A 25988-nucleotide genomic window follows, 5' to 3' on the forward strand; every position below is an offset into this window, starting at 1 on the left:
CCAGGTGTGTGTAATGATGACGAGACAAGTCCGGGGTTGATGAGTGAAGGGCGTTTGCCAGCAGCAGGTTCGGCAACAGCTAGAAGGCTGGCGACGCCGAACGCCTGAGCTGGACAGGAGGCGGTGCCAAAGCGAAGGCTGGTGTGACACATTTTAGCAACTTTTTAACTACTTACTATTTTTTTAGCTACTTTTCAACTACTTAGCATGTTAGCTAACCCTTCCCCTAACCCTAACCTTAACCATGTTAGCTAACCCTTCCCCTAACCTTAACCATTTTAGCTAACCCTTCCCCTAACCTTAATCATTTAATATAACTCCTAATCTTAACCTTAAACTCTAGCCTAGCGACCGTTAGCGAGCTAGCTAATGTTAGCCACCTAGCTAGAATTTGTAACATAGCATATGTTTTTGCATATTCGTAACATATTGTACGTTTTGCAAAATCGTAACATATAATACGATTTGTAATTAGTAACATATCATACAAAATGGATGATGGACATCCACAAATTAATACATTCCACACTAAATGGATGTCTCGGATTTACATGCAGAATTATAAATAATAATAATAATAATATGCCATTTAGCAGACGCTTTTATCCAAAGCGACTTACAGTCATGTGTGCATAATTATGAGAAATGCTCTGAGACCAGGTTGAGTTGGTACAGATTGACACGTCATAATTCCCTACAGATACCCCGGTTCAGCCACACGGGCAGAGAGAGAGGAGGGTAGGGAGAGCGAACAGAATAGAGCTCAGCGCAGATAGGTGCCCGCCGGAGCGAGAGACATCCACCACAGCAACAGGCTTCAGCGCACAGACTGTTCTCCACGGCTCAATGATTCGGAGCTAACCGTTGACCGCTTTTCTATCGCTTTACCACCGATGGTACATTGTAATAAAGCAGTAAGGTTATCATCTCGGTTATTGTAGTTAATTGCTATTAGTTTGTCAGTTTTTCTCTAGCCCAGTCGCCTATTTATCTAACGAACCGTAGCAGAGCAGAGCAGAGCACCGGCAGGTGAAGATGGCGAGGGGACCATTGTTGGGGACTCTATCCCCGGCGGCTGGCGGCCCTACACACCTTGTTTTGCTGCTGTTATGTCCGCTAATCTGCGGCCTCTCGGCGCGGGGACAGGAGCTGCCCACCAACGGGGTGAATGGCTACAGCCTGCACCCACCGTATTTTAACCTGGCAGAAGGGACCAAAGTGACGGCGACAGCGACCTGCGGAGAGGGGGACAACGGGCGGTCGATACATGACTTGTACTGCAAGCTGGTCGGAGGGCCGGTGTCAGGAGACCCGAGTCAAACCATACAGGTAAGAATTTTAAATAGGTTTATAGTTTTTGCTTCATTAAAATCAAATCAGGCATTGGTAACGGGGCAATACATGTTTTATACAACCTGTATTATGTATTTACTAACTTTTTAAACTAGGCTACACCAAACAGCTTACTTTTAAATTATTATTATTATAACATTTAAAGAAGTATAGGGTATCCTGTTTTATGCACTTTCTTTAACACGTCTCCGCATACCTCGCAGTGAGTAACCAGTGCGGTGAGCGCTGCATCAAGCAACAGTGGTGTTGTTGCCTAGATAGGAGACTTTATGAATGAGTTATGAATCAGTTATAACTTCGTTGTTAGCCTACCCCGTAGTTTCTGAAAGAAATTGGTAGCTACACACACATTAAAGCGGAAATTAGTAGAAACAATAACAAGACGAATCCCCGCTCCTGTTTTGGTAAAAAGCTGAGGGATGGGCCCCGGCGAAATGTAACCACTCTCAAATTCATAGACAGAGCTATGGTTTCAAGGACTGACCATCCATGATATCAACACTATAGTTTTAACCATATTTTGAGGCTATATAGAGTTTGTTTACATTTACTTTGTTTACAAACATTGGAGTAAAACAAGCTTCTATTTTGGGTTTGATGGGGTACGACAGTTCAATCGAGTACAGGCTTAATTAAATGAACACAGAGGCTGAATACAATTCCATATCGCATTAAATAGTTTGGGGTATGGCCTCATCTCTGAGGAATGTTCCTGGAAGCCAGTTGATGAATGAACACCACCGCTATATGCATTGGTACAATATGAGGAGGTGTAATGATGAATGACCTCCATCGCTATATGCATGAGTGTAATTTGATAAGTATGTGACATTTTTCAATAAAGCGCTGAGCGCCAGAATCAAACATTTGCTGATGTGTTTAGATGAAATTCTACGTATGTTTGTTATTAGAACCCAACCATGCATGCTGCAATGCTTCGTATGCTTATACCTAGAACCCAACCATGCATGCTGCAATGCTACGTATGCTTGTATATAGAACACAACCACGCATGATATAATGCGATTTGTATGATATAATGAGACGTTTGCTTTGCTTCGAACCCAGTCATTCATGCAGTAATCTAAGCGATAGGGACAGATAACAGATAGCGTTGAGGTGAAAGATAACGCCTTTATATTACTTGGAGAAAGGAGAGTATTAAAACCGAGCAGGGTCAAGGAGGAGGGAGGAGAGCAGCATGATCTGACCCCAGGGACACGATTTAGGAACTATCATGATCTGACCCCAGGGACACGATTTAGGAACTATCATGATCTGACCCCAGGGACACGATTTAGGAACTATCATGATCTGACCCCAGGGACACGATTTAGGAACTATCATGATCTGACCCCAGGGACACGATTTAGGAACTATCATGATCTGACCCCAGGGACACGATTTAGGAACTATCATGACAGTACCCTTGGGACATGATTTAGGAACTATCATGACAGTACCCCAAGGACACGATTTAGGAACTATCATGACAGTACCCCAGGGACATGATTTAGGAACTATCATGACAGTACCCTTGGGACATGATTTAGGAACTATCATGACATTACCCTTGGGACATGATTTAGGAACTATCATGACAGTACCCTAGGAAAACGATTTAGAATGTTTCAGAGTGAGTGATTAAGGTGAAAATACCAGATCAGAAAAATCTAAATCGCGTGAAGGAATAAAAGTGATAGGAGTTGTGAACTCGCCATTAGAAGGAAACCATGGAAAACCAGTAAGAAGAACTCGCGGATACATCAATGCGGAGGGGCATACAGTGCATTCGGAAAGTATTCAGACCCCTTTACTTTTTCCACATTTTGTTACATTACAGCCTTATTCTGAAATTGATTAAATTGTTTTTTTCCCCGCTCATCACACACAATACCGATAATGACAAAGCAAAAACTGTTTTTTTTAGAAATCTTGGCAAATATATTAAAAATAAAAAACATAAATATTAAATTTACATAAGTATTTAGGAGCTCCATATTAATGCCCATGGATTTGGAATGAGATGCTCGACGAGCAGGTGTCCACATACTTTTGGTCATGTAGTGAATGTCAAATAAAACATTCAGGAAAAAAATAGTTTACATTCTGTAACAGATGCTCCAAACTAGCCTATTCACAGGACTGAACTGAACTGAACTGTCCTGTACTGAACTGAACTGTACTGTACTATACTGTGAATTTTTGTCTGCTGCACCAGATTATAGAAACATGTTGAGTTGACAGATTATTTGTTCGAGGTTATTCCATAGAAAGATTAAATAATATAGGCAATAAGGTAACAATGATGTGTCAGCAACAACTGAAGCACAACTTTAATCTTAACTCAATAAGGTTCTCTTCAGAGAGAGAGAGAGAGAGAGAGAGAGAGAGAGAGAGAGAGAGAGGTTTAGTATCTATTTCACTTGCTTTGCCGATGTAAACATGCCAATAAAGCTCATTGAATTGAGAGAGAAAGTTAAGCATATAGACTTGTTGTTTTAGAAGCCAAAGGTCGCCAGAGAATTCTCGTCCATCCTTCATTGAGGTCATTTGTCTTGGTTAGCTCTGTGATAAGGAATGATTTGAAGTCAATGAGGGAATGATGCTGTATATCCCCCCTCCATAAACTCCTAAACTCAGTGGTCTGTTGGTCCTCAGGGCCAGTACTGTGATACCTGCACCATGGGGGACAGTGACAGAGCCCACCCCATTACCAATGCCATCGACGGGACAGAGAGATGGTGGCAGAGCCCTCCTCTCTCCCGCAGCACAGAGTTCAACGAGGTCAACGTTACCCTGGACCTGGGACAGGTAAGATATTATACTTTACATGTGTATACACACACACACACTCTCCTCCCATCCCCCCAACTCTAGCCCTTCCCTTCTCTCTCTCATGTATCTGTCATTGTGTTGTGTTTGCACTGTAACCTACTGTTGGACTGTACCACCTGTCATTTGATACACCACACAGAGCTGAGTTCTTTTGTTGTTTCTGTGGAGGTATACATTTACACCAGGAAGCTGCTCTGCTCTGCTCTGCTTTGTTCTGTTATTCTCTGCTCTGTTCTGGTCTTTTCTACTCTACTCTACTCCACTCTGTTCTACTCTACTCTACTCTACTCTACTCCACTCTCTGTTCTACTCTGCTCCACTCTGCTCTACTCTACTCTACTCTACTCTACTCTACTCTACTCTCTGTTCTATGCTCTACTTTACTCTACTCTACTCTACTCTACTCTACTCCACTCTCTGTTCTACTCTGCTCCACTCTACTCTACTATACTCTACTCTGCTCTGCTCTACTCTACTCTACTATGCTCTGCTCTACTCTACTTACTCTACTCTACTCTACTCCACTCTCTGTTCTACTCTGCTCCACTCTACTCTACTATACTCTGCTCTGCTCTACTCTACTCTACTCTGCTCTGCTCTGCTCTACTCTACTCTACTCTCTGTTCTACTCTACTCTACTCTACTCTACTCTACACTACTCTACTCTACTCTACTCTACTCTACTCCACTCTCTGTTCTACTCTACTCTACTCTACTCTACTCTACTCTACTCCACTCTCTGTTCTACTCTACTCTATTCTACTCTACTCTACTCTACTCCACTCTCTGTTCTACTCTACTCTACTCTACACTACTCTACTCTACTCTACACTACTCCACTCTACTCTACTCTACTCTACTCTACTCTACTCTACTCTACTCTACTCTACTCCACTCTCTGTTCTACTCTACTCTACTCTGCTCCACTCTACTCTACTCTACACTACTCTACTCTACTCTACTCTACACTACTCGACTCTACTCTACTCTACTCTACTCTACTCTACTCTACTCTACTCTACTCTACTCTACACTACTCTACTCTACTCTACTCTACTCCACTCTCTGCTCTACTCTCTGTTCTACTCTACTCTACACTACTCTACTCTACTCTACTCTACTCTACTCTACTCTACTCTACTCTACTCTCTGTTCTACTCTACTCTACTCTACTCTACTCTACTCTCTGTTCTACTCTACTCTACTCTACTCTCTGTTCTACTCTACTCTACTCTACTCTACTCTACTCTCTGTTCTACTCTACTCTACTCTACACTACACTACACTACACTACTCTAATCTACTCTACTCTACTCTACTCTACTCTACTCTCTGTTCTACTCTACTCTACTCTACTCTCTGTTCTACTCTACTCTCTAGTCTACTCTACTCTAGTCTACTCTAGTCTACTCTACTCTACTCTCTGTTCTACTCTACTCTACTCTACTCTACTCTCTGTTCTACTCTACTCTACTCTACTCTACTCTCTGTTCTACTCTACTCTACTCTACTCGCTGTTCTACTCTACTCTACTCTACTCTCTGTTCTACTCTACTCTACTCTACTCTACTCTACTCTACTCTCTGTTCTACTCCACTCTACTCTACTCTACTCTACTCTGCTCTACTCTGCTCTACTCTGTTCTACTCTGTTCTACTCTACTCTACTCTACTCTACTCTACTCTACTCTACTCTCTGTTCTACTCCACTCTACTCTACTCTACTCTACTCTACTCTCTGTTCTACTCTACTCTACTCTACTCCACTCTCTGTTCTACTCTACTCTACTCTACACTACTCTACTCTACTCTACACTACACTACACTACTCTACTCTACACTACTCTACTCTACTCTACACTACACTACACTACTCTACACTACTCTACTCTACTCTACTCTACACTACACTACTCTACTCTACTCTCTGTTCTACTCTACTCTACTCTACTCTACTCTACTCTACTCTCTGTTCTACTCTACTCTACTCTACTCTACACTACTCTACTCTACTCTACACTACACTACACTACTCTACTCTACACTACTCTACTCTACTCTACACTACTCTACACTACTCTACTCTACTCTACTCTACTCTACTCTACTCTACACTACTCTACTCTCTGTTCTACTCTACTCTACTCTACTCTACTCTACTCTACTCTCTGTTCTACTCTACTCTACTCTACACTACTCTACTCTACTCTACACTACACTACACTACTCTACACTACTCTACTCTACTCTACTCTACTCTCTGTTCTACTCTACTTACTCTACTCTACTCTACTCCACTCTCTGTTCTACTCTGCTCCACTCTACTCTACTATACTCTGCTCTGCTCTACTCTACTCTACTCTACTCTACTCTCTGTTCTACTCTACTCTACTCTACTCTACTCTACACTACTCTACTCTACTCTACTCTACTCTACTCTACTCCACTCTCTGTTCTACTCTACTCTACTCTATTCTACTCTACTCTACTCTACTCTACTATACTCTACTCTACTCCACTCTCTGTTCTACTCTACTCTATTCTACTCTACTCTACTCTACTCCACTCTCTGTTCTACTCTACTCTACACTACTCTACTCTACTCTACACTACACTACACTACTCTACTCTACACTACTCTACTCTACACTACACTACACTACTCTACACTACTCTACTCTACTCTACTCTACTCTACACTACACTACTCTACTCTACTCTCTGTTCTACTCTACTCTACTCTACTATACTCTACTCTACTCTCTGTTCTACTCTACTCTACTCTACTCTACACTACTCTACTCTACTCTACACTACACTACACTACTCTACTCTACACTACTCTACTCTACTCTACACTACACTACTCTACACTACTCTACTCTACTCTACTCTACTCTACTCTACACTACTCTACTCTACTCTACTCTACTCTCTGTTCTACTCTACTCTACTCTACTCTACTCTACTCTCTGTTCTACTCTACTCTACTCTACTCTACACTACTCTACTCTACTCTACACTACACTACACTACTCTACACTACTCTACTCTACTCTACTCTACTCTACTCTCTGTTCTACTCTACTTACTCTACTCTACTCTACTCCACTCTCTGTTCTACTCTGCTCCACTCTACTCTACTATACTCTGCTCTGCTCTACTCTACTCTACTCTCTGTTCTACTCTACTCTACTCTACTCTACACTACTCTACTCTACTCTACTCTACTCTACTCCACTCTCTGTTCTACTCTACTCTACTCTATTCTACTCTACTCTACTCTACTATACTCTACTCTACTCCACTCTCTGTTCTACTCTACTCTATTCTACTCTACTCTACTCTACTCCACTCTCTGTTCTACTCTACTCTACACTACTCTACTCTACTCTACACTACTCCACTCTACTCTACTCTACTCTACTCTACTCCACTCTCTGTTCTACTCTACTCTACTCTGCTCTACTCTACACTACTCTACTCTACTCTACTCTACTCTACTCTACACTACTCTACTCTACTCTACTCTACTCTACTCTACTCCACTCTCTGCTCTACTCTCTGTTCTACTCTACTCTACAATCAATCAATCAATCAATTTTATTTTATATAGCCCTTCTTACATCAGCTAATATCTCGAAGTGCTGTACAGAAACCCAGCCTAAAACCCCAAACAGCTAGTAATGCAGGTGTAGAAGCACGGTGGCTAGGAAAAACTCCCTAGAAAGGCGAAAGCCTAGGAAGAAACCTAGAGAGGAACCAGGCTATGAGGGGTGGCCAGTCCTCTTCTGGCTGTGCCGGGTGGAGATTATAACAGAACCATGCCAAGATGTTCTCTACACTACTCTACTCTACTCTACTCTACTCTACTCTACTCTACTCTACTCTACTCTCTGTTCTACTCTACTCTACTCTACTCTACTCTACTCTACTCTCTGTTCTACTCTACTCTACTCTACTCTACACTACACTACACTACTCTACTCTACTCTACTCTCTGTTCTACTCTACTCTACTCTACTCTCTGTTCTACTCTACTCTCTAGTCTACTCTACTCTAGTCTACTCTACTCTACTCTACTCTACTCTCTGTTCTACTCTACTCTACTCTACTCTACTCTCTGTTCTACTCTACTCTACTCTACTCTACTCTACTCTCTGTTCTACTCTACTCTACTCTACTCGCTGTTCTACTCTACTCTACTCTACTCTCTGTTCTACTCTACTCTACTCTACTCTACTCTACTCTCTGTTCTACTCCACTCTACTCTACTCTACTCTGCTCTACTCTGCTCTACTCTACTCTACTCTGTTCTACTCTGTTCTACTCTACTCTACTCTACTCTACTCTCTGTTCTACTCCACTCTACTCTACTCTACTCTACTCTACTCTCTGTTCTACTCTACTCTACTCTACTCCACTCTCTGTTCTACTCTACTCTACTCTACTCTACACTACTCTACTCTACTCTACTCTACACTACTCTACTCTACTCTACTCTACACTACTCTACTCTACTCTACTCTACACTACACTACTCTACTCTACTCTACACTACTCTACTCTACTCTACTCTACACTACTCTACTCTACTCTACACTACTCTACTCTACTCTACTCTACTCTACTCTACTCTACTCTACTCTACACTACACTACTCTACTCTACTCTACTCTCTGTTCTACTCTACTCTACTCTACTCTACTCTCTGTTCTACTCTACTCTACTCTACACTACTCTACTCTACTCTACTCTACTCTACACTACACTACTCTACTCTACACTACTCTACTCTACTCTACACTACACTACACTACACTACTCTACTCTACACTACTCTACTCTACTCTACTCTACTCTACTCTACTCTACACTACACTACTCTACTCTACTCTACTCTACTCTCTGTTCTACTCTACTCTACTCTACTCTACTATACTCTACTCTCTGTTCTACTCTACTCTACTCTACACTACTCTACTCTACTCTACACTACACTACTCTACTCTACACTACTCTACTCTACTCTACACTACACTACTCTACTCTACTCTACTCTACTCTCTGTTCTACTCTACTCTACTCTACTCTACTCTCTGTTCTACTCTACTCTACTCTACTCTACTCTACACTACTCTACTCTACTCTACTCTACTCTACTCTACTCTACTCTCTGTTCTACTCTACTCTACTCTCTGTTCTACTCTACACTACTCTACTCTACTCTACACTACTCTACTCTACTCTACTCTCTGTTCTACTCTACTCTACTCTACTCTACTCTCTGTTCTACTCTACTCTACTCTACTCTACTCTACTCTCTGTTCTACTCTACTCTACTCTACTCTACTCTACTCTCTGCTCTACTCTCTACTCTACTCTACTCTACTCTACTCTCTGTTCTACTCTACTCTACTCTACTCTACTCTACTCTACTCTACTCTCTGCTCTACTCTACTCTACTCTGCTCTACTCTCTGTTCTACTCTACTCTACTCTCTGTTCTACTCTACTCTACTCTACTCTACTCTACTCTACTCTACTCTCTGTTCTACTCTACTCTACACTACTCTACTCTACTCTACTCTACTCTACTCTACTCTACTCTCTGTTCTACTCCACTCTGCTCTGCTCTACTCTACTCTACTCTACTCTGTTCTACTCTGTTCTACTCTGCTCTACTCTACTCTACTCTACTCTACTCTGTTCTACTCTACTCTACTCTACTCTGTTCTACTCTACTCTACTCTACTCTCTGTTCTACTCCACTCTGCTCTACTCTACTCTACTCTGTTCTACTCTACTCTACTCTGTTCTACTCTACTCTACTCTACTCTACTCTACTCTCTGTTCTACTCCACTCTGTTCTACTCCACTCTGCTCTGCTCTACTCTACTCTGTTCTACTCTGTTCTACTCTGCTCTACTCTACTCTACTCTACTCTACTCTGTTCTACTCTACTCTACTCTACTCTGTTCTACTCTACTCTACTCTACTCTCTGTTCTACTCCACTCTGCTCTACTCTACTCTACTCTGTTCTACTCTACTCTACTCTGTTCTACTCTACTCTACTCTACTCTACTCTACTCTACTCTACTCTACTCTCTGTTCTACTCCACTCTGCTCTACTCTACTCTGCTCTACTCTACTCTACTCCACTCTGTTCTGTTCTAGAATGTCAAGTTCTCTAGTCTAATGGTTTGTCATTGGAAGTTCCATCTAATGTAAAGACATGCAGTCTCAGTCGTGCTCTAACCATTGGTTAGAGTTGAAAGATGAGTGAAAGAAAGAAAAAGATTGCGAGACAGGAGAGAATGAGTGGAATGGCAGTTGAAACCAAAGAGAAGTGTCCTATTGACCGAAGGCATTTGTGTGTGTCGTTGACACAAGGATAGGAAATGTTAGAGCCAGCTTGGTCTTGGGGGGATGGGGGTGGAGTTTGCAGTCGACACAGACATTTCCATTTGACAATTTTCTTAAATTAAAAAAACATTATATATTTGAAAAACAGAGCCATTTTTCAGTCAACTGGACAAATGGACGCCGTAGAATCCAAGACAAAGACTCCAGTATTGTGATCTAGTCTGGTATATATTATATTATATTTATATTTTTTATATATATATATATACACATTATATTATAGTTATATATACTTTATATTATATATATTATTACACACACACACACGCACACAGCACCTCTCCGTAGAACCGTAATAACTCTGGGGATGCAGTAATAACACCAGCTTTGTTGAGGGTTGGTGTCTCTCATCATACCCATAAACAGGTTATATAAAGAGGTTGTTTACCCTGGATGGTGTTGAGGTTGTTTACCCTGGATGGTGTTGAGGTTGTTTACCCTGGATGGTGTTGAGGTTGTTTACCCTGGATGGTGTTGAGGTTGTCTATCCTGGATGGTGTTGAGGTTGTCTACCCTGGATGGTGTTGAGGTTGTTTACCCTGGATGGTGTTGAGGTTGTTTACCCTGGATGTTGTTGAGGTTGTTTACCCTGGATGGTGTTGAGGTTGTTTACCCTGGATGGTGTTGAGGTTGTTTACCCTGGATGGTGATGGTGTTGAGGTTGTTTATCCTGGATGGTGTTGAGGTTGTTTACCCTGGATGGTGTTGAGGTTGTTTACCCTGGATGGTGATGGTGTTGAGGTTGTTTACCCTGGATGGTGTTGAGGTTGTTTACCCTGGATGGTGTTGAGGTTGTTTACCCTGGATGGTGTTGAGGTGTTGAGGTTGTTTACCCTGGATGGTGTTGAGGTTGTTTATCCTGGATGGTGTTGAGGTTGTTTACCCTGGATGGTGTTGAGGTTGTTTACCCTGGATGGTGTTGAGGTTGTTTACCCTGGATGGTGTTGAGGTTGTTTACCCTGGATGGTGTTGAGGTTGTTTACCCTGGATGGTGTTGAGGTTGTTTACCCTGGATGGTGTTGAGGTTGTTTACCCTGGATGGTGTTGAGGTTGTTTACCCTGGATGGTGTTGAGGTTGTTTACCCTGGATGGTGTTGAGGTTGTTTATCCTGGATGGTGTTGAGGAGTAAAGACAGGTTTACACTCTTCTGGCCATTTACATCTAATGGGTTTTTTCCCTCTTTAATTACAGCTAAATGCTCAATTGACCACATCTGAATGAAATGATACAGTGGGGCTTTAAATCTAATGTGATTGAATTAACGTTGAACATTTCTTCTCTCTGATTAAAGCTAAATTTACCACATCTGAATGTCCCCACTTCTTCTCACTGAACCATCTCTACGATGGGGTGTCGTTCGTAAAGTTGAATAGTTATAAAGAGTATTTCATGTGTTGTTCTCTTGTGAACCACCCTGTTCTAGCCTAGTCGCTCCCCTCTTCTCATTTCAATGGCAGCCAAGGTGCCACTCTCTCAGTGCATTGCATTCTGGGATTAACTGTGTTTTGTGGTCTCCCTCTAGGCTGTCTCTCTCTCTCTTCCTCCCCCCTGGCCACTCCAGAACCCTCCCTCTCTCCCAGTCCCTGTGGTTCTCTACGGAGACAGAAAAAGGGAAACTGTGACCTTGACTGGATTTATGCTCAGAGTTTGATATGGTTGTTTTCTTAGTTTCACTTTAAAACCCGATAGGAGGACCAGCGTAAGGAAGTCAGCAGCTGGGGAACTGAATGTTGGTGAAACGATGTGAGGGAGGAATCAGGGAAACAGGCAGAGGGGAAAGGGTTGACATTTAGTTGACAGTTTTCTGCATTTCTGTTTTCCAGGTAGGCAGTAATGTAGGTTGGCTAGGGGGAGGGGCTTTGTGTGAACATGTAGGTAGGCTAGGGGGGGGTCTTTGTGTGAACATGCAAGCGTGTGTGTGCGTGCAAGCAAGTGTGTGTGTCAGTGATTATGTGTTGAGTTAGAAGCTATAGAGAGAGAGACAGAGATTACCCCCTCTCCCTCAGCTAACTCTTCCTGCCCAGAGACCACAACTAAATTATCTCCTCTCCCTTACCTAACTCTACCTGCCCAGAGACCACAACTAAATTATCCCCTCTCCCTTACCTAACTCTCTACCTCTCCTTCTGTTCCCCCTAGCTACAGATGTAGGATCTTAATTTGTCTGTCACTCCTTCTCTCTCTCTCTCTCTCTCTCTCTCTCTCTCTCTCTGTCTCTGTCTCTCTGTGTCTCTGTGTCTCTCTCTCTCTCTGTCACTCCCTCTGTCTCTGTGTCTCTCTGTCTCTGTCTCTCTCTCTCTCTCTGTCTCTCTCTCTGTCTCTCTCTCTGGCTCTCTGGCTCTCTGGCTCTCTGGCTCTCTGGCTCTCTCTTTCTCTCTCTCTCTCTCTCTCTCTCTCTATCTCTCTGTCTCTCTCTCTGTCTCTCTCTCTCTCTCTCTGTCTCTCTCTCTGTCTCTCTCTCTGTCTCTCTCTCTCTCTCTCTCTCTCTCTCTCTCTCTCTCTCTCTCTCTCTCTGTCTCTGTTCCCCCTACTTCTCCGTCTGGGCTTGTATTCAGAGAGTAGGAGTGTTGATCTCGGATCAGGTCCCCCCTGTTCATATCATTTTATTCATTATTATCTAAAAGGCCAGACTGATCCTATATCAGCACTCCTACTCTGAGAATATGGCATTGGTCTCTTTGTGAATACGGCGTTGGTTCCTAGGTCCGTCTCTCTCTTCCTCCGTTTGCCCTAGCCGTGGAAGTGATCTGGGCACATCGCTGTGAGGGGTGCTCGTCATGCAGAACCTCTCTGAGGTCTTGCTGAAGTTGAACGCATTCCATCTGCTCGGGGTTAACAGTGACTGCAGGCCAACCTGTTGGTGTCTGTCTGTCTGTCTGAGGCTCTCCTCTCACCCGTTGCTCCAGAAGTCTAAGAGGAGGAGGAGGAGGGAGATCTACAGGATACAGGCGTAAAGTACATCATGGGGTTATGGAAGGTTATGGTAGAGTTCTACAGACTGGTATAGACAACGCAGGAGATCATTTAGACAGTCGCTCACCTGCTGCTTTAGAGGAGCAGTATTAGGAGTGGGCCTACACACTGGCATACAGTACTGAGATATACAGTACTGAGATATACACACTGGTATACAGTACTGAGATATACATACTGGCATACAGTACTGAGATATACACACTGGTATACAGTACTGAAATATACACACTGGTATACAGTACTGAAATATACACACTGGTATACAGTACTGAGATATACACACTGGCATACAGTACTGAAATATACACACTGGTATACAGTACTGAGATATACAGTACTGAGATATACACACTGGTATACAGTACTGAGATATACACACTGGTATACAGTACTGAAATATACACACTGGTATACAGTACTGAGATATACAGTACTGAGATATACACACTGGTATACAGTACTGAGATATACACACTGGCATACAGTACTGAGATATACACACTGGTATACAGTACTGAGATATACAGTACTGAGATATACACACTGGCATACAGTACTGAGATATACAGTACTGAGATATACACACTGGTATACAGTACTGAGATATACAGTACTGAGATATACACACTGGCATACAGTACTGAGATATACAGTACTGAGATATACACACTGGCATACAGTACTGAGATATACAGTACTGAGATATACACACTGGTATACAGTACTGAGATATACAGTACTGAGATATACACACTGGCATACAGTACTGAGATATACACACTGGTATACAGTACTGAGATATACACACTGGTATACAGTACTGAGATATACAGTACTGAGATATACACACTGGCATACAGTACTGAGATATACAGTACTGAGATATACACACTGGCATACAGTACTGAGATATACACACTGGTATACAGTACTGAGATATACACACTGGTATACAGTACTGAGATATACACACTGGCATACAGTACTGAGATATACACACTGGCATACAGTACTGAGATATACAGTACTGAGATATACACACTGGCATACAGTACTGAGATATACACACTGGTATACAGTACTGAGATATACACACTGGTATACAGTACTGAGATATACACACTGGCATACAGTACTGAGATATACACACTGGCATACAGTACTGAGATATACACACTGGCATACAGTACTGAGATATACACACTGGCATACAGTACTGAGATATACACACTGGCATACAGTACTGAGATATACAGTACTGAGATATACAGTACTGAGATATACACACTGGCATACAGTATTGAGATATACACACTGGCATACAGTACTGAGATATACACACTGGCATACAGTACTGAGATATACACACTGGCATACAGTACTGAGATATACACACTGGCATACAGTACTGAGATATACACACTGGCATGCAGTACTGAGATATACACACTGGTATACAGTACTGAGATATACAGTACTGAGATATACACACTGGCATACAGTACTGAGATATACAGTACTGAGATATACACACTGGCATACAGTACTGAGATATACAGTACTGAGATATACACACTGGCATACAGTACTGAGATATACAGTACTGAGATATACACACTGGCATACAGTACTGAGATATACACACTGGTATACAGTACTGAGATATACACACTGGCATACAGTACTGAGATATACAGTACTGAGATATACACACTGGCATACAGTACTGAGATATACAGTACTGAGATATACACACTGGCATACAGTACTGAGATATACAGTACTGAGATATACACACTGGCATACAGTACTGAGATATACACACTGGCATACAGTACTGAGATATACACACTGGTATACAGTACTGAGGTATACACATTGGCATGCAGTACTGAGATATACACACTGGTATACAGTACTGAGATATACACACTGGCATGCAGTACTGAAATATACACACTGGCATGCAGTACTGACATATACACACTGGTATACAGTACTGAAATATACACACTGGTATACAGTACTGAGATATACACACTGGCATGCAGTACTGAGATTCGCTCTCTCTTTCGCTCTCTCTTTCGCTCACTCGCTCACACACTAGTAGCTAAAGTACGCCATTGTTTGTCACGTGCAGCAGATGGCATGGCACCAACAGGGCAACAACACTGTTCGGAACTCAACGCTTCCTGGTATTGATATGGACTGTTTTTATATCTCACTACCTACTCAGAGAGAGGTAGAGAGGGAGGGAGGGAGAGAGAGAGAGAGAGAGAGAGAGAGAGAGGAGAGAGAGAGAGAGGTATAGAGAGAGAGAGAGAGAGGTATAGAGAGGTAGAGAGAGAGAGAGGGTATAGAGAGGAGAGAGAGAGAGAGGTATAGAGAGGTAGAGAGAGAGAGAGAGGTATAGAGAGGTAGAGAGAGAGAGAGAGGTATAGAGAGAGAGAGAGAGAGAGAGAGGTAGAGAGAGAGGTAGAGAGAGAGAATGACCGGGAAAAGGAAGTAGAGAGAGGGGGGAAGGGGGGTGATCTGGAGGAGGGGGGTGAGCTGGAGGAGGGAGGCTGGTGGAGCTATTTGGGAGGGTATTTTCTCAGTCTTTCCCTCTCTAACGAGGCTGTGCCATGTTCTTCTTATGGTGATGCATCAACGTCTTCAATCTTACAAAATGAATTAAATAAATCCTTTGCTACGATACATATTATACAGAATTCAGGAGGGCAAGTTGGGATAAATCCAATGGGTTGTTCCCTTGGTATGGGTTGTTCCCTTGATATGGGTTGTTCCTTTCATTTCTCACACTCTCAGTAGATGTGTCAGTAGATCATTACAGATGCCGTATCTTAGTTTGATCATCCTGCACAGCAGGAAATGCAAGCTTGTAGTGTATTCAAGGTTTAAAAAGGCTTCGAAAGTTTGTAATTTGCACTTCAGTTTCATTTGCCCTAATGAAAAATGTATCAACCCCTACAAGAAATGTCCATTCATTATAATCCACATAATAATTCACTTTTCCTGTTGCTGCAGGATTATTTTCCTGCTGTGAGAAACTGGGTCAAATTAAGATAGTCATCTGTAGATCCAGCAGTCTGACTATTGTCCTGTTCCGAAAGGGGAGATGTTTTAACCACAAGTCCAAGAGCAGACCACACAAAACAATACCCTTCCTAATACTGGAAGTGTGGGAAGTTTACTGTAATTCCCTAAAAGACCTCAGACAAACCAAAGAAGGACAGGCCTTGTGACTGCTAGTGATGTGCAGTACCCAATCTGCCCATCATAAGTAGGGGTTTCTGGCAGAGCAAGACAGGCCTGGGGTCAGCCAAGCAGTTACTGTCGTAACTTCTCCCAGGTCAGTTCAGTGGTCAGATACACACACACACACACACACACACACACACACACACACACACACACACACACACAGTGCTTAGATCTGCTCATTGTAACTGTCCCTGTCAGTAGCAGACCGATTACATAATTACATCATAGTCATTTAATAGGATCTCTGTGGTCAGAATAGCACTATCTGACTCTTCCCTTGTTAGGAAGAAAGGATCTTTCTGAAGAGATCTGCTGGGATGTGACACTCAGCTGTGGGGTGGTGTAGGGTTTCTACAGTCTAGTTCAGGCTGCAGGGAGTCATAGACAGCCTTTCTACGGTAGTTAGTTAGCCAGTCATAGACAGCCTTTCTACGGTAGCTAGTTAGCCAGTCATAGACAGCCTTTCTACGGTAGCTAGTTAGCCAGTCATAGACAGCCTTTCTACGGTAGCTAGTTAGCCAGTCATAGACAGCCTTTCTACAGTAGCTAGTTAGCCAGTCATAGACAGCCTTTCTACGGTAGTTAGTTAGCCAGTCATAGACAGCCTTTCTACAGTAGCTAGTTAGCCCAGTCATAGACAGCCTTTCTACGGTAGCTAGTTAGCCCAGTCATAGACAGCCTTTCTACAGTAGCTAGTTAGCCCAGTCATAGACAGCCTTTCTACAGTAGCTAGTTAGCCCAGTCATAGACAGCCTTTCTACAGTAGCTAGTTAGCCAGTCATAGACAGCCTTTCTACAGTAGCTAGTTAGCCCAGTCATAGACAGCCTTTCTACAGTAGCTAGTTAGCCAGTCATAGACAGCCTTTCTACAGTAGCTAGTTAGCCCAGTCATAGACAGCCTTTCTACAGTAGCTAGTTAGCCAGTCATAGACAGCCTTTCTACAGTAGCTAGTTAGCCAGTCATAGACAGCCTTTCTACAGTAGCTAGTTAGCCAGTCATAGACAGCCTTTCTACAGTAGTTAGTTAGCCAGTCATAGACAGCCTTTCTACAGTAGCTAGTTAGCCAGTCATAGACAGCCTTTCTACAGTAGCTAGTTAGCCAGTCATAGACAGCCTTTCTACAGTAGTTAGTTAGCCAGTCATAGACAGCCTTTCTACAGTAGTTAGTTAGCCAGTCATAGACAGCCTTTCTACAGTAGCTAGTTAGCCAGTCATGGACAGCATTTCTACGGTAGTAAGTTAGCCAGTCATAGACAGCCTTTCTACAGTAGCTAGTTAGCCAGTCATAGACAGCCTTTCTACAGTAGCTAGTTAGCCAGTCATGGACAGCCTTTCTACAGTAGCTAGTTAGCCAGTCATGGGCAGCCTTTCTACTGTAGTTAGTTAGCCAGTCATTGGCAGCCTTTCTACAGTAGCTAGTTAGCCAGTCATAGACAGCCTTTCTACAGTAGCTAGTTAGCCAGTCATAGACAGCCTTTCTATGGTAGTTAGTTAGCCAGTCATAGACAGCCTTTCTACGGTAGTTAGTTAGCCAGTCATAGGCAGCCTTTCTACAGTAGCTAGTTAGCCAGTCATGGACAGCCTTTCTACGGTAGTTAGTTAGCCAGTCATAGACAGCCTTTCTACGGTAGTTAGTTAGCCAGTCATAGGCAGCCTTTCTACAGTAGCTAGTTAGCCAGTCATAGACAGCCTTTCTACAGTAGCTAGTTAGCCAGTCATAGACAGCCTTTCTACAGTAGCTAGTTAGCCAGTCATAGACAGCCTTTCTACGGTAGTTAGTTAGCCAGTCATAGACAGCCTTTCTACAGTAGCTAGTTAGCCAGTCATAGACAGCCTTTCTACAGTAGCTAGTTAGCCAGTCATAGACAGCCTTTCTACAGTAGCTAGTTAGCCAGTCATAGACAGCCTTTCTACAGTAGCTAGTTAGCCAGTCATAGACAGCCTTTCTACGGTAGTTAGTTAGCCAGTCATAGACAGCCTTTCTACAGTAGCTAGTTAGCCAGTCATAGACAGCCTTTCTACAGTAGCTAGTTAGCCAGTCATAGACAGCCTTTCTACGGTAGCTAGTTAGCCAGTCATAGACAGCCTTTCTACGGTAGCTAGTTAGCCAGTCATAGACAGCCTTTCTACGGTAGTTAGTTAGCCAGTCATAGACAGCCTTTCTACAGTAGCTAGTTAGCCAGTCATAGACAGCCTTTCTACAGTAGCTAGTTAGCCAGTCATAGACAGCCTTTCTACGGTAGTTAGTTAGCCCAGTCATAGACAGCCTTTCTACGGTAGCTAGTTAGCCAGTCATAGACAGCCTTTCTACGGTAGTTAGTTATCCCAGTCATAGACAGCCTTTCTACGGTAGCTAGTTAGCCAGTCATAGACAGCCTTTCTACGGTAGTTAGTTAGCCAGTCATAGACAGCCTTTCTACGGTAGTTAGTTAGCCAGTCATAGACAGCCTTTCTACGGTAGTTAGTTAGCCAGTCATAGACAGCCTTTCTACAGTAGCTAGTTAGCCAGTCATAGACAGCCTTTCTACGGTAGTTAGTTAGCCAGTCATAGACAGCCTTTCTACAGTAGTTAGTTAGCCAGTCATAGACAGCCTTTCTACGGTAGCTAGTTAGCCAGTCATAGACAGCCTTTCTACGGTAGCTAGTTAGCCAGTCATAGACAGCCTTTCTACAGTAGCTAGTTAGCCAGTCATAGACAGCCTTTCTACGGTAGTTAGTTAGCCAGTCATAGACAGCCTTTCTACAGTAGTTAGTTAGCCAGTCATAGACAGCCTTTCTACGGTAGCTAGTTAGCCAGTCATAGACAGCCTTTCTACAGTAGTTAGTTAGCCAGTCATAGACAGCCTTTCTACGGTAGCTAGTTAGCCCAGTCAGGAGCTCTTGGCAGTGAAGCTGTTTTTGGAAGTCTTGTTATCCACCTCGCTTTGACAGCAGCCATATTTTTACTGGATCCAAAAAGACATCCTAAATATGTTGACCAAACTCTGGTCCTCCCCTAACTTTGGGGTGTGACTGAGTGTACCGGGGGGGGGGGGGTGCCACGCTGTGGCTAAAACGACCAACCATTAGGGAACAGCATGTTAACCCCATCTAAAACGACCAACCATTAGGGAACAGCATGTTAACCACATCTAAAAAAACAACCATTAGGGAACAGCATGTTAACCCCATCTAAAACGACCAACCATTAGGGAACAGCATGTTAACCCCATCTAAAAAAAAAAAACATTAGGGAACAGCATGTTAACCCCATCTAAAACAACCAACCATTAGGGAACAGCATGTTAACCCCATCTAAAACGACCAACCATTAGGGAACAGCATGTTAACCCCATCTAAAAAAAAAACATTAGGGAACAGCATGTTAACCCCATCTAAAACAACCAACCATTAGGGAACAGCATGTTAACCCCATCTAAAACTACCAACCATTAGGGAACATCATGTTAACCCCATCTAAAACAACCAATCATTAGGGAACAGCAAGTTAACCCCAACTAAAACTACCAACCATTAGGGAACAGCATGTTAACCCCATCTAAAACTTTCAACCATTAGGGAACAGCAAGTTAACCCCATCTAAAACAACCAACCATTAGGGAACAGCATGTTAACCCCATCTAAAAAAAAAAACCATTAGGGAACAGCATGTTAACCCCATCTAAAACAACCAACCATTAGGGAACAGCATGTTAACCCCATCTAAAAAAAACAACCATTAGGGAACAGAATGTTAACCCCATCTAAAACAACCAACCATTAGGGAACAGAATGTTAACCCCATCTAAAACAACCAACCATTAGGGAACAGCATGTTAACCCCATCTAAAACTACCAACCATTAGGGAACATCATGTTAACCCCATCTAAAACAACCAACCATTAGGGAACAGCAAGTTAACCCCAACTAAAACTACCAACCATTAGGGAACAGCAAGTTAACCCCATTTAAAACTACCAACCATTAGGGAACAGCAAGTTAACCCCATCTAAAACAACCAACCATTAGGGAACAGCAAGTTAACCCCATCTAAAACGACCAACCATTAGGGAACAGCAAGTTAACCCCATCTAAAAAAAACAACCATTAGGGAACAGCATGTTAACCCCATCTAAAACAACCAACCATTAGGGAACAGCATGTTAACCCCATCTAAAACGACCAACCATTAGGGAACAGCATGTTAACCCCATCTAAAAAAAAACCATTAGGGAACAGCATGTTAACCCCATCTAAAACAACCAACCATTAGGGAACAGCATGTTAACCCCATCTAAAACGACCAACCATTAGGGAACAGCATGTTAACCCCATCTAAAAAAAACAACCATTAGGGAACAGCATGTTAACCCCATCTAAAACAACCAACCATTAGGGAACAGCATGTTAACCCCATCTAAAAAAAATAAACATTAGGGAACAGCATGTTAACCCCATCTAAAACTACCAACCATTAGGGAACATCATGTTAACCCCATCTAAAACAACCAACCATTAGGGAACAGCAAGTTAACCCCAACTAAAACTACCAACCATTAGGGAACAGCAAGTTAACCCCATTTAAAACTATCAACCATTAGGGAACAGCATGTTAACCCCATCTAAAACTACCAACCATTAGGGAACAGCAAGTTAACCCCATCTAAACCGACCAACCATTAGGGAACAGCATGTTAACCCCATCTATAAAAAAAAACCATTAGGGAACAGCATGTTAACCCCATCTAAAACAACCAACCATTAGGGAACAGCATGTTAACCCCATCTAAAAAAAAAACCCATTAGGGAACAGCATGTTAACCCCATCTAAAACTACCAACCATTAGGGAACATCATGTTAACCCCATCTAAAACAACCAACCATTAGGGAACAGCAAGTTAACCCCAACTAAAACTACCAACCATTAGGGAACAGCAAGTTAACCCCATTTAAAACTACCAACCATTAGGGAACAGCAAGTTAACCCCATCTAAAACAACCAACCATTAGGGAACAGCAAGTTAACCCCATCTTCTCTCCCCTCCCCCTCGGGACTCCCATCATACAGCTCTTCTAACGAGCTACTCACCGCTCAAGTGCCCCTGGTGCTCCTAACGATGCCCAGAAAGAGAGGAGAGAGGGAGGGGGGTAGAGAGGGTGGATGGGGGGGAGATGGAGGGGGGAGAGAGAGAGTGGGGGGGAGAGCAGAGAGGAGAGGAAGGAAAATAAGTCTTCCAGCTGGGAAAGTGTAAAAAGAGACCATTCATGTTCTATCTTTGATTGAAATGTCAAATGCAGTGTGTGTGTGTGTGTGTGTGTGTGCGCTTCCCAGAGCTTCTTTTGAAAAGGAGCCACTGAGAGACAGAGGAAGCATGTGCTGATGTTATCAGTTCAGTCTGTAGTCCTGACGTTACCAGTTCAGTCTGTAGTCCTGACGTTATCAGTTCAGTCTGTAGTCCTGACGTTATCAGTTCAGTCTGTAGTCCTGACGTTATCAGTTCAGTCTGTAGTCCTGACGTTATCAGTTCAGTCTGTAGTCCTGACGTTACCAGTTCAGTCTGTAGTCCTGACGTTATCAGTTCAGTCTGTAGTCCTGACGTTATCAGTTCAGTCTGTAGTCCTGACGTTATCAGTTCAGTCTGTCACTGCGACCCCTACATGTACTGTCTACAGTGTAAAGCATCACATGCTACTACATTGGCCCACCTTACCACCTGACATAAGACTGAATCCAACTCATGGTTTTATTTAGTTACTTTACTTTTTGCCACATTTTTTTACAGCAACATTTGAAAATACTCTGGATACATTCAGTAAAATGATAAGAATATTCCTGGAAAATGTGTTGTAGGTGCAACATAAGACAAACAAATGAAAAGGGTATGAGTGAGAGGACTAACTAGTGTGCCCAGTGGCCACACACCTCTCCAAAGTGTGCACATTTCCTAAGTAATTTCAATTCACTTTTATGACTCAAAGAAGCGTCTTCAACTATAAGTAGATGTTTTTTTTTTGCTGTCCTAGCTGTGCCGTTGAGGAATTAGAGCAAGCACACTTGTAGTTTAGTTAGGAACATAGCCCTGCTTCCCCGCCATCACACAATTACTACTGTTGTTTACCCAATCCAAAAACGGTCCATTATAAATCACAGTCTGGGTCAGGTGGGTATCATTTGATAGCTTTTTCTATTGCCAACATGACTAGCTAAATACAATATTACAGTGTTAGGCTTTCACAATGCAATTCAGGGAATCAGATCGTAATTTTGGTGCACATAGAAAGGTGTCCTGAGTGCATTCTGGTGCGTGTGACACGGTGAATTTTCTTCCAGTAGACAAACATATAGGCTCATTCTGTTCAGAACAACCCAGGGTACGACGCCATGTCATCTCGTAACTGTACATCAAACACAGGCTCATTCTGTTCAGAACAACCCAGGGTACGACGCCATGTCATCTCGTAACTGTACATCAAACACAGGCTCATTCTGTTCAGAACAACCCAGGGTACGACGCCATGTCATCTCGTAACTGTACATCAAACACAGGCTCATTCTGTTCAGAACAACCCAGGGTACGACGCCATGTCATCTCGTAACTGTACATCAAACACAGGCTCATTCTGTTCAGAACAACCCAGGGTACGACGCCATGTCATCTCGTAACTGTACATCAAACACAGGCTCATTCTGTTCAGAACAACCCAGGGTACGACGCCATGTCATCTCGGAACTGTACATCAAACACAGTGATCATAAATGTTGACACTGAATATGACATGAGTTTTATGATATGGAAATTTGAAATGAACATTACTCGCGGGTGTTTGGCTTGATTGTATGACATCAAAGGGATATTTATTATAAACCTCAACGTCTCATCTTTCAAAATACGTAGAGTCCTCTTCATTTACAGCATTTCCCTCACTCAGTCAAAATGTTTTTTTTTTCGGGGGGAGTTTCCAAATTACCTGAAGGGATGGGGACAACTTCTGTCAGTCAAAACCCATACAGACGTGTGAGGCGCAGAGCCAGAGCTCTGACGTCATGTATAGCATGTTACGGTTCAGACCCTACTTTCCAATTTAGGCATTTATCAGTGCCCAAATCTGCCATTTTCAACCCGTATATGGGTACGAGTGTAAAGGGTTAAATGAGTAGTGTTGGTTTGTGCATGTGTGGGTTCTAGAGTGTTAGCTTATTGATCAGGTCTGGTGGGTTCTTAGTTCTATTATTAAGTCTAGAGTGTTAGCTTATTGATCAGGTCTGGTGGGTTCTTAGTTCTATTATTAAGTCTAGAGTGTTAGCTTATTGATCAGGTCTGGTGGGTTCTTAGTTCTATTATTAAGTCTGATCTAGTCTTCTCACTTCCTCCTTATTGACGCTCCATTCTGTGCTCAATACCTCCTTTTGATGATAATTGACCTAAAGTGAGTTTCTCATTGGTTGAGGCTGGTTGGCTTAGCTCCCTGGTCATGCATGGCTGTTCCGCTTCAACAGAGTCTAAAGGTCAAGGGTCACTAGCTAGCCTTTCCCAATCTCCCCTTTCTGTTTTCTCTAGTTGGCGGGGTGTCGTCTTGGTATGACCGGGATATCAGTCACCCCTCAGAGCCCAGGACCCCCACGCCCTACACCCTTTACCCCTCAGAGCCCAGGACCCTACACCCTACACCCCTACACTCTTTACCTCTCAGAGCCCAGGACCCCACGCCCTACACCCCTACACTCTTTACCTCTCAGAGCCCAGGACCCCACGCCCTACACCCTCTTTACCTCTCAGAGCCCAGGACCCCACACCCTACACCCCTACACTCTTTACCTCTCAGAGCCCAGGACCCTACACCCTACACTCCTACACTCTTTACCTCTCAGAGCCCAGGACCCCACACCCTACACTCCTACACTCTTTACCTCTCAGAGCCCAGGACCCTACACCCCTACACTCTTTACCTCTCAGAGCCCAGGACCCCACGCCCTACACCCTCATTACCCCTCAGAGCCCAGGACCCCACACCCTACACTCCTACACTCTTTACCTCTCAGAGCCCAGGACCCCACGCCCTACAGTCACCCCTCAGAGCCCAGGACCCCACGCCCTACACCCCTACACTCTTTACCTCTCAGAGCCCAGGACCCCACGCCCTACACCCCTACACTCTTTACCTCTCAGAGCCCAGGACCCCACGCCCTACACCCCTACACCCCTACACCCCTTACCTCTCAGAGCCCAGGACCCCACACCCTACACCCCTACACTCTTTACCTCTCAGAGCCCAGGACCCCACACCCTACACCCCTACACTCTTTACCGCTCAGAGCCCAGGACCCCACACCCTACACCCCTACACTCTTTACCTCTCAGAGCCCAGGACCCCACACCCTACACCCCTACACTCTTTACCTCTCAGAGCCCAGGACCCCACACCCTACACCCCTACACCCCTTACCTCTCAGAGCCCAGGACCCCACACCCTACACCCCTACACTCTTTACCGCTCAGAGCCCAGGACCCCACACCCTACACCCCTTACCTCTCAGAGCCCAGGACCCCACACCCTACACCCCTACACTCTTTACCTCTCAGAGCCCAGGACCCCACACCCTACACCCCTACACTCTTTACCTCTCAGAGCCCAGGACCCCACGCCCTACACCCTCTTTACCTCTCAGAGCCCAGGACCCCACACACCCTACACTCCTACACTCTTTACCTCTCAGAGCCCAGGACCCCACACCCTACACTCCTACACTCTTTACTTCTCAGAGCCCAGGACCCCACACCCTACACTCCTACACTCTTTACCTCTCAGAGCCCAGGACCCTACACCCCTACACTCTTTACCTCTCAGAGCCCAGGACCCCACGCCCTACACCCTCTTTACCTCTCAGAGCCCAGGACCCCACACCCTACACTCCTACACTCTTTACCTCTCAGAGCCCAGGACCCCACACCCTACACACTCTTTACCTCTCAGAGCCCAGGACCCCTACACCCCTTACCGCTCAGAGCCCAGGACCCCACACCCTACACCCCTACACTCTTTACCTCTCATAGCCCAGGACCCCACACCCTACACCCCTACACTCTTTACCTCTCAGAGCCCAGGACCCTACACCCCTACACTCTTTACCTCTCATAGCCCAGGACCCC

General features: G+C 43.8%; 1 protein-coding gene across 1 annotated transcript in view; it reads left to right on the plus strand.

The window, feature by feature from the left end:
* The first annotated feature begins 788 nt into the window (after positions 1-788).
* LOC121538046 (laminin subunit alpha-5-like) overlaps positions 789-25988 on the plus strand; it is a 224751-nt gene continuing 199551 nt past the window's right edge. The window contains exons 1-2 of the mRNA XM_045206924.1: positions 789-1329; positions 4015-4167. Of these exons, the coding sequence (XP_045062859.1) occupies positions 1036-1329; positions 4015-4167 (447 nt within the window). The 5' untranslated portion in view covers positions 789-1035. The remainder of the gene's footprint in view (positions 1330-4014; positions 4168-25988) is intronic.

Source organism: Coregonus clupeaformis, chromosome 24 (assembly GCF_020615455.1).
Source record: "Coregonus clupeaformis isolate EN_2021a chromosome 24, ASM2061545v1, whole genome shotgun sequence".
NCBI lineage: Eukaryota > Metazoa > Chordata > Actinopteri > Salmoniformes > Salmonidae > Coregonus > Coregonus clupeaformis.